Consider the following 10,758-nt stretch of genomic DNA (forward strand, 5'->3'; position numbering starts at 1 on the left):
CATAATTCCCACAACTACTTTCAAATTACTGGACAGCCTCGACAACTAGTCGTGTACATAATCACATGTCATGTAAGACAAAAAATTAGCAACGTCACCCCCATTATCTAAGACATCAGTATTATTGTTCTGCTTTTTAGAATAGCTTTCTGAACCAGCACAGACCACTCCATGTCCTCAGACAGCTGTCAGTCAACACATATGGCTCCCAAAGGGATTTTTGTGAGGAAATAATACCATATTAGATGTGCTGTGGCACATGTTTGGTCTTTGGATTAGAAAGGATCAGGTTTCAGACAGCATGGCTTCAAAGAGCGGGTGGTTTTACTGTATATGGGCAATAAATCAAGTTATTAATGCTCAATCAGAATGAGAAATAAGAGGAACTGAAACAAGTTTACTATTCATGTTAAGTCACATGATTCTGTGCAAATCTGTAGTTTGGCAGTGACACGTGGAACTAAACTCCTGACTGTGAACAGTGACACAGTTTTTCACCTTTAACCCTGTTCAGCGTGGGTTCACTCATCAGTCGAGGAGACGCTCACCAGCACTACCCTTTCACCAAAGCACCTGTTTGTTGTCGCATTAAGCAATCACACTGTATGTCAGGCATCCAATATCATCGTAAATCACACCTGAATTAGTTAAACAAATTACATTTATAGATGCAGAACTGTTGCTGAATTTAGAGAAACAGAAACCTACATTTTGTGTAATGCTAAATATAAAAGAAGATATTACTAGTCCAACATCATGTGAAAATGCCATACTAGGATATTATGCCTCTGCTGCCACCTATTGCACCTACCTGCTACAGTACATGATCATTAAAGGACAATACCACTGTGCTTTAGATACATGTTGTTACCTTTGATTTAGAGTTTAAGTAACTGTTGTTGTATGATGCAATTTAAGACTATAAATCATTAGCAATATGTTTCCCATTGTCTGTCTCGTGAACATAATATTGAAGAAGGGCTCTAAACTAGTTTCTTGTCTTTCTCACAAAAATCTTCCTGGACTTACGAATGAACTGATTAGATTTTACTAGTCAAAAATTAATGTCGGAGGCCACTTTGACCTAAACAAACACATTTCAGTCAGGTCCTCCTTTTTATCTGTAAGAATTTATTTTTGCCCGTATGCACTCCAGTTAAGCACAGAACAGAGCACATACCAGTGACAACACAAGTGACATTTATTAAGAGAGAAACAGCACAGCTGTAGGCAGACTAAGTTTAAACAGCACACCCATATCTGACTATATGACAGCTGTACTTTCAGCTATAAGCAGACCAATCACTCACTCTGGGCTAGAATTCACTTCAGCTGATCTTGCAGTTTGACTTTGTAGCCTCCCAAAACGAACCCCATTTTTGGTCATAACCCAATAACTTTTGCACTAAATATGAGAAAATTTCAATTTTACAACTGTTTGTTGAACATTAATAACTTGACCGTGACATTTAATTATCAAAAGGTCTGGGACCAATTTTACAGTAACATCATGTTTTGCAAAATCATTTTTGCCACTCACTTGGAAGTAGAACAGGTCATCTACTAATTATTTTTGAAAGATCCCTGGCTTCTCCAGTAAATTTGTCTTAGTGCCCTTGAGCAAGATACTGAAACCTAATTTAGACCTAAATGCATCCATTAGAGTGTAACTGTGGGCTTGATAGATACAAACTCCATAAAGGCATACAACAAAATGCTGTATGAACCACACTGAGTGCACAATTAGAGTATAACAATGTTAAGTACCAGTCCATGTAAAATTAAAAGGGGGAAACCACATTTCATTTTTGGTCAGATACTAAGCTGTGCAACATTAATCTTTAGAGCCCATCTCCAAACCGTAAATACTGTATAGAAGACCTGTCTAGAAACAGCATCTATAATTTAGAAATCATAGTTGTATTTGTAGCAGCAGCTATATGTATTAAACTTTAGGTTCATGTAAAGGTTTTATTCACCAAAAATAAACACGCCTAGTATCCTTTATGTTCTTCTCAACAGACATGAAACTGCAGTTTTCTAATTTTTATTCAGCATCTTCATATGAAGGGTTTGTTGTGATGTATCCAGGTAAAAAAAATCCTAGAAAAGTGATCCTGTTCATCTGAATGCAGTATTTGCAGTGAGATAAACACTGACCCCTGCTGGCCAACAAAAAGAATGTCGTCTCTGAGACCAAAGAAGTCATTTCAATGAGTGATGAAATGTTTCTCCTACTAATAAACGCCACATCTAGATGAACAGAAATACTTTTTCCTTAAGGCACATGAATCGTTGTACTTTTCTTGATTATAAGGAACACAGTTATACACAATTTTGTGCAGGGATGAACTGATACGTTGTTTGATATCAGCCTTGTTGACTGACATGACATTTACCTTTGCTGTGTCTCATAGATTTTGATAAAGCAGAAGGAACGACTAAAAGAAAAAGTACAAATACAAAAATATGCACTAGCTATCAGTGAAACTGGGATTTTAAACTCTGATATCAATCTACAGCCGATGTATCTGGAAGCACGTTTTCATCGGGCACTGTTAAAAATGATTCTCTCGATCGTCAAACTCCTGTGTAATTCTAAATAACAGGAAAACACAAAGTTACAGCTGATGATGGTTGTTCCATTCTCTGTATTCCTGCTGTCATTTCTCAGATGTGGAACCCAAACAGGCCAACTCTGCAGCACTGCATCCTCTCATGTTTACAGACGCACTGATGGATGGTTGGTGGTGTGTAGTGAGACACGTCCCAGTGTGGTTTAGCGATGCAGTGTCAGGAATGAACGGCTGACCTGCTGCACAATAACACAGAACAGCTGTGAAGTCACTGCAAAAAAGATCAAAACTGATTTGTAGCTGAAAATTACTTAAATTATCTGAGTAGAATTTTTAAAGAACTGAACTAAATGAAAGGACTAAAATAAATGAAGTCCTGCTCGGTACCTGCAGGAGGCTCCTCACAGTTATCTGCATGTCCTCTTTGTTCACACACAGCTCCAGCTCCTTGCCTTCTTTACTTGGCTCTTTTGATTGGCTCGCTGTGCTCTCATTAGTCAGAGTCATGTTGCAGAGCTTCTCACTCAGTCTAAGAACAAAATTCAACACAAGACAACGAAAGACTGACTTTGTCAGCTACCTCAATGTCAGGTATCATCCAGCCTTCAAATTAACCTCCATTGTTTCTGACCTTTGTGGATCAGAGGAGGAGCTACAGGCCTGCATGGTTTCCATCAGCTGAGCTCTGATCGCTTGTCCTTTTGGGCTGGACAATACATCAGAGACCCTGCAGCCAGGGAACAGACTCATAAGCATAGGAGCCACCTGCACAAACAGACACACACAATTAACACAAGATTTTAAAATATTAAAATGAAATGCATCAGTAAAGTTTTACTGATAAAACTTTTGAAATTGTTTTCAGTAAATGTTTATCCCACAAGAGGTTTTAAAGTTTCTTGTTAATTGATTAGAAGTTAACAGATGACCGGCCATTAACTTCCTTATTTTAGCTGTTAATTGGCTCCTTTAGTGTTGGGCTGGGATGACTGTTCACATTAAAACAACTTCCATTCAGGGTTATTTGAGTGTCATGTCTTCTCCTTATCTAAGGGCTCTGTCAGACATTGCGTTAATCTTATTGAATGAAGTCTTTTGAAATGAAATGTGGCTTTACTGAAAACCACAAAAGATTAAAGAATTTGAGACCTCCTCGTGGGTGGGGTCCAGAATCAGCATGCAGATGAAGTCCTGCCTGGCCCCGCTCAGGTTCAGCAGCTTTCGAAAAGCCTTCGATCTGCTTTCGTAGTAATGGCTAGAAGCGGGGTTGTGCTGGATGGCCAGAGAAAACATATCGACTGCCTCCTGGAAACGCCTGCAGATCCAGACACACACATTCAACAGTATATCAGCTAAGTGACATTTGATAACTTGACTTTATAAGTTTATCTGTGTGGGTGTTAATGGGATGTTCTCCGTGTGGTTCTGACCCATCCTGGAAACACAAAGATCCCAGCGTGTTGTAAATGACAGCGAGGCGGAGGCGGACAGCAGGGTCATTTGGCTGCATCATCTCCTCAGCCTGCCGGTAGTCAGCCAGAGCATAGTGCCAATAACTCTGCTTAAAGAAACAGTCTGACATACACATATAAGCATCAAAATGGTTCCTCAGTTAAGCATTTAGTGTCAATATTTCATTAACTTTACACACATTAACTCTGGTTTTAATTTTCATAATAGCTGCTTTGATGATGTAAAGACGGGTGAAAAACTAAACCCTAAAACGATGAACGGCACTCTTCCTACAGATATTCCCATATTTGGTGTTTGATTGATGCTGAGAGAGTTGGGTCTCACATGTTGGTCCAAAATCTCCCCACAGGCACTCAGCTGGGTAATTGTAGAGGCCAAGCAAATGATTCACATAATCTTCAAACCATTCAGTCTAGTCCAGCAGGATCAAAATGTTTCATCATATGATGACAGGAAACTATTTTTGTGTTGTTTTTCAGTGATGATTCTCTCTGAGGGAACACGTGTGGCCAAAACATATCAACAAAGTCCCCAACTCCAGCACCTGGCATTATTGAACTGGCTTCATTTTCCAGTGCTGCTCGCCTCAGCCTCATTCCTCCTCCTCTCTGTGCCACCCCATTTACCAAAAATCCTGCAAATGCCCCTGGATATAACGATGAGAGGGAAAATGAAAGACAGGGTAGTGGGAATTGGATGATGTGGGACTGAACTGAAATCCAAGGATTCATGCTTAACTTATGCTCCCGTGGTTGTGTTAGCTTATGGAGGGATTTCCCTTTAGAAAGCCTACAGAGAGACGGAGAGGGGTTTTGAACAACTGCAAACGTCACTGTTTTTAACATTTCACATCACCTTTTTGCATGTGATATGTCTGTTCTTCTCTGACACTGGTTAATGGACCAACAACAGCGTAAGCATAAGTGGCCCACAGACCGGTTGTACAACATATTTTTTATACAGCCCGCATCTGACAGCAGATGCTCTCTGCAGTCTGAAGCTGCATATGTATTGCCAACAGACTCAACGCACTACTGTCACTGAACCATTCATTTCCAATCACCCTGGTGTTACATAGTAAGATGTGAGATACAGGGGCTATCCAAATACATGGCTATTAAATTGTGTTTTATCCCCATCCATCCCTGATGGAGAGTGTAGAGTGGTGAAACTCTAAAAACGGTGCATGATCTTCAGTTGGAGCAGCTCTTCAGTCTTGCTGCCTAAAAATCTGGTTTATCAAGTTTCCCCTGTCACATTAGATGTTTTGCCTCTTTTACTGTGCAGGAAGTCACATGCTTCAACTCAAACACTTAGAAGGACACTCAGTGTAAGATCCTCTTTGACTAAATACCCTGATTCACAGTGCTGATGATCCATGACAAAAGCTCGTCAAGTTTAAGGTGTACTTTTGGCTTTAAAGTCTCACGTTCTGGCTGGTGCATTACTCAAACTTCCAAAGTGCTGAATATGAATCTGCGCTTGCACAGAAAGTAGAAATTTTCACACATTAATTCTCAAAAATGTCATAACAGGTTTTGAGATCATGCAAAGTTGTTGTCCAGGCAATCACTCGGAAGGGGACATCAAACATACTTTGCAAACATACTTTGCACACAAAATTCGACATTAGTTTTCTTACATTCAACTCAAATCAATAATGTTTAGAGCAAGCAGCAATCTCTGGGGCTGAGTGCCAAAGCCAATGCTGTAGGGCCAAAAGCTGCAGTTCCTCAAATGGCCACTTGAGGCTGACCCCAAGAGTGAGTCAACTGCCATAAACTCCTATGTAAAATGGACAGTGTCACAGCAGAAATAACAGAGTTTCCCCTTTCATAAGAACTGTACATGGGATGTATATAATAAATATATAATGCATTTTAAAAAAAAGAGAGCACATACATGAGCATTTCAGTAGGTAATGAATATTAATTATTAAAATCAACAGATTTTAAGGTGAGTCAAAGAAGATGTTCAGTATTTTGGGGGGTGCTTGATCTAAGAACATTTGGGGTTTCATTGCATGGGTGAAAAGAGCAGAGGACTCACACACAGACAGGTCAGGTGTCACAGCCTCACCTCCTCGGTTCACGTACAGGCCTGCCTGGCCCTTCTCTTCCTCAATGGCTTTGTTGAGAAGCAGAGTCGCCTCTGCGTAGAGACCTTTGCAAAAGCACTGAACGGCAAAATCATTGTAGATGAGAGCCAGCTGAAACTGCGCCTCCTCCTGCACAGAGCAACTCTCAGCCTTATCATCTCTGACCTCCACCTTCTGACTCCTGATTTCCTGCTGTCCCCCCTTCTCCTCTTCTCCACTCAGCTCCACAGCCTGGATTATATCCTCAATGGCTGGTATGAAGTTCTTCATCCGTCTATACAGAGTCCCTCTGCGAATGCAAGGGAATAGCATTCAGCTGAATTAAATACATGTCAGCAAGTCAACATTCAGCTGTGTAACAGTCCCAAAACAGATTTTGTTAAGGTCTACACATTGGCTGGAAACACCTGAACAGGTAGAGGCCTCCGTCCTCTGGGCTGTTGGCTAGAGCGATATTAATCATGCAAAGGGCTTCAGGCAACTCTCCACACAAAGCTTTGTCCACAGCCCTTTGTCTCGCCTGTTCACTCGCTTCCCGCAGCTGGAGTTGCAGAGCTCCAGCCACCGGACAGGTCGGGTTCAACGCCAACGCCAACTGCACGTCATGATAACAAACTGATGTCTGGATAGAAGAAGAAAGTTTCTGCTGGTTTAATCATAAATGTTAAACAGTAGACAAAGTATACTTAGAACTTTGAACTGATGAGATCTTCAGAAGTAAAAAAAAAAAACAGACTAAATGAAATTGTTGAGAATTAAAGCGCATTTCATCTCAAGAAAGTTTGCAGGTTATATCTGATATGAAACTTAAACACTTAAAGATTGAGGAAATAGGAAATAGCAGCAACTGCAAATCTGGCCAAATCTGGCTGTTTTATTGCAGCAGTCATTATGATAGCAACATTAGTGTATACTGTTTGTAGACACTTTATCTACAACATCACTTAGCATTTACACAAACATTTCATATGACTTTTTTTCCGCTTGGCTGAACACTAACTGAGACCACATGATATCTTTGTGGTTACAATGTGATGACAGACAAGATCTTACATGAGAGGCATCCATGGATCCACAACCTCAGCACTTTGTTCTCTTATTGCTGATTTATTCTTGCCAAAATCAGTTTGTGGAAGCCTCGGTTCCCAATTTCAACTGTTTTTTACAGCCTATGTTTTGTAATGCTGCATGTTCTGTCCTGCTCTGTAGCTATAGTTAGTACATTGGGCCATTACACAGAGATCAATAAAAGAATCTTGGTATTAAAATATCGTGAACATGAATGCAAAACGCAAAATGTTGAGATTTTTACATAGGTTATACAGAGAGGTGTAAGAGATGTGACCTTGTTAAGCTCTTTGTGCAGTCGGGCTCTGAGGATGTACAGGTCGGAGGTGGGACCTTCTGATGCCATCCAGTCATTTACCAGCTTCAGACAGTCAGTGTGGCGACCTAAAGCTGTCAGACAGGCCAAGCTGGGATGCAAAGTATATGTATGTTTGTTAATTTCACATTTGAACTCTTGGGGACTTGTTATTAATCTTTTACCTTCTGTACACGAATAACAAATGCTCAAATCAATTATAAGGGAACTATAAGGTAACTTAGACACTAAACATATATTGTACTTCAGTCTAGATGCTATGGCTCAGGCTCCTGACCTTCTGACCTTGTGAGCTCTGCAACCCGGTTTCACCTCAGCAGCTTTGCTGAAAGCCTCCAGTGCATCTACAAAAAAACCTTGGTCGAACAAACACTGACCCTGGGACAACAAGAGGCAGAGGGATCTATGTTAGGATAGTTCTCTAATGCCCACTTAAATCAAAATAGGATTCTTATTTCAACTGTAGTAATTAATGTTTGGTTGCTCTGCTCTGCAGCAGTATACATCCCCGCCTTTCCATGGAGGCTAAAGGCAAGGAAAACCGCTACAAAAACCCTTCTCATAGAACAGAACAGGCATTAATGACAACAAATATAACCTTGATTATTTCATAAACAGAAGGAAACAGAGAACCTGGATAGTAGGTGGGTTGCAAGGAGGCATACATTGGCAGCAGTAGGTAAATTAGTGCATGCTATATGAGATTTGCGACTTGGGTGTGTAGTTTGGCACTAAGATCAGCTGATCTGCCAGGCCTGTGGCTGAGTTTGACTCAGCCACTAGAACTAAGTATAAGCTCAGTTCTATGTAGAATAAACTTAGATTCCAAGGAGATATATGATATAATGAACGTATATTTGAGAGACACACTGTCAAACAATATGCAATATTTTTCATGTCAACAACTTAAAATCAAACAGAAAATAACATGTTTTTTCTTTTCAATTATTTTTTACTTAAGAGGTGCTCACAGCTAGAGTCGTGTCCTGAGATGACCCGAATAAAAATCCTCAAATAGAAAAAAAACTTTCTGAAACTGAGTGTTCAGACCTTGTATCCAGCATTGTAGCAGTATATTCATGACAGAAAATAAGAAACGACATGACAAGTCTTCATCATTGGACCCCGCGAATACTTCTACCTGCAGATAGTAAATGAAGGCCAAACGATCCTCGAAGGCTCCAGGCTCCAAGAGCCAGGCCTGTTTGTAACAGGCTGCTGCTGACTGGAAGTCACACAGCTGTAGGTAGGCCTCTGCCTGGCTCACATATAGCTGAACCTAGAACATGTAATATCACAGGATATAACAATATAGAGAGTATAAGACACAGGCCAGAAAAGAGATGCATACATAATATCCAGAAAGCATAACTAATGGTTATGTTAAAAAAAAAAGCCTCATCTGATCTATTTTACATGAAAATCAGCAACATCTTGTGTGACCACTGTGGAAGGTGACCTGTTGTGGCTGCAGAGTGATGGCTTTGGAGAAGCAGATGACAGCCCTCTCATACTGAGACTTCCCCATTGCCTCTTCCCCATTCATATAACTGCAATAACAAAAACAAAAACAAATATTACTTAACAATGAAAATACTTAAAATTCAATAAACTGTCTATATATATAAGTGGAAGGTAATCAGACACAATTTGGTTTTAAAGGAAGTGGAAGGGAGCTAAAACAACTTATTCCACACAGAGGATGAACTTAGATGAAGCACAAAGGCCCAATATAACATAAATAATGACTATAATAAGAAGTATAACACCATTTTAAATGTACTGCTGTACGTATTCAAGACTCATAGGTATCAGTCACTGTTGATTCTCACTGCTCAGCGGCCTTGCTCTGAATGATGAGGCTGCCCTGCAGGTCTGGTCTTTGACAGGATTTTTCTGTGTGAAGAAATATTTTACTGGAGCCAAACAGCCGTTTTAGGCTGTTTTTTCTTTTGGCCTCAACCAGCTCCTCTTCTGATACAGCAGTGGGGAAAAAACTCTGCTCTGCATCCTGGAGGTGGACAATCAAAAGTTTTCAGTTCACTTTTTCTGAGGTGGCACACTGTTTTAACTCGACAACATCACATAACAGTTTATTAGTGAGGCTATTATTAAGGTAGTGGAAAACATTTATTGTGTGCTGTTATGCATTTAAAATTTTTAAATTACAAGTCTTATTCCAACCTAAAAACACTTTGCGTCACTTTCAATGTTCACTCAGTAGCAGTAACGTTATTTAACCTGGGTTTGTGCTAGTTAACTAGCTCAGGCATCATAAATGAAACAAACATATTGTATACACAACCAACAGGCTGGGCCTGTCTACATTTTCACTGTTGCTTTTCAGTCACTTTTTACCGTTTGGTCATCTGTCTCCGCAGATGTGTCCATTGCGTCACTGAAATTGCTGTTTCGAGCTGTTTTACACTTACGCAGTCACTTTTACGACCTTTATTTTTTGCTTTGCTTGTATAAAGTTGTTGCCTAATGTTGAAAATCCGAGGGTCGCCATGGAAACCAACTTCAACACTCCTAGAAGCTCTTATTTTGGAAACAAATCGTAAGCGAGAGATCGCTTCCTTCCTGTTTTTTCGCCATGTTAAAATGCAAAATAAATAACATTAACGTCTTTTAATAAGCTGTAGCTATATAGTAAAATTAAAACACATGCAAAAATTAATGAACTGTGTAACGCTACGTATCTGCTAGCTTAAAGGAATGAGCTTTAACTAATTCTGAAGGAATGACCGCGATTAACCAGAATATCTGCCCGTCTTCGTAAAACGTTAAAAATTAAAGTGAGTTTAATTTTTAGAGTAAAGGTGTCTGTTACTCTATCTTTGCTTTAATAAAGATAGGAGACTGCAGTCTGTTTTGGGCGATAGACCTCATACTAGGAGTTTTACTGTGAAACTACTTACACGCAGGGAAACAGGAAATAAGAGGAACACAGGACGATCAGCTGACTTCAATGTTGACAAAGCAAGTTAACCGCCGGTGAGAAGCAAATGTTCTCGGTAATGGTCACATTGTTTTTTCCAGCTGAATTGTCCGATATTTTCTTCACGGATATCTCAGATGGTCTAACTTCTTCTTTTTTCTGATTCCGTCCTGGTGGTTTATCGCTTTCTTCAACTGCTTTTCTAGCTTTTGTTCGTGGATTTTTAAATTACTTTCTGACATGTGATCATTGTCAAAGGTGAACAGAGGTTAAAAACCAGGAAAGA

The 10,758-nt window shown here is 39.9% G+C and overlaps 1 protein-coding gene across 7 annotated transcripts; it reads right to left on the bottom strand.

The window, feature by feature from the left end:
- Positions 1-1,111: 1,111 nt before the first annotated feature.
- Positions 1,112-10,564, bottom strand: LOC120745605 (tetratricopeptide repeat protein 16). Of its 7 annotated transcripts, none has more exons than XM_040050613.1 (14): positions 9,890-10,425; positions 9,364-9,542; positions 8,991-9,081; positions 8,673-8,810; positions 7,809-7,909; positions 7,493-7,622; positions 6,555-6,769; positions 6,313-6,436; positions 6,099-6,225; positions 4,007-4,151; positions 3,726-3,891; positions 3,208-3,341; positions 2,964-3,105; positions 1,112-2,815 (listed from the first exon to the last, which is right to left on the bottom strand). In XM_040050613.1, the coding sequence occupies exons 1-14, from the start codon at positions 9,920-9,922 to the stop codon at positions 2,780-2,782; spliced, it is 1,761 nt and encodes a 586-aa protein (XP_039906547.1). In that variant the 5' UTR covers positions 9,923-10,425; the 3' UTR covers positions 1,112-2,779. The 7 variants fall into 7 exon arrangements, with proteins under 7 accessions (XP_039906547.1, XP_039906548.1, XP_039906549.1 ...); XM_040050614.1 differs by having other exon boundaries at positions 6,129-6,225; positions 9,890-10,424; XM_040050615.1 differs by lacking the exon at positions 9,890-10,425 and adding an exon at positions 10,453-10,564 and having other exon boundaries at positions 6,099-6,436; positions 8,948-9,081.
- Between the last annotated feature and the right edge of the window lie 194 nt (positions 10,565-10,758).

Source organism: Simochromis diagramma, unplaced genomic scaffold (genome assembly GCF_900408965.1).
Source record: "Simochromis diagramma unplaced genomic scaffold, fSimDia1.1 OVJJ01000131.1, whole genome shotgun sequence".
Lineage (NCBI taxonomy): Eukaryota > Metazoa > Chordata > Actinopteri > Cichliformes > Cichlidae > Simochromis > Simochromis diagramma.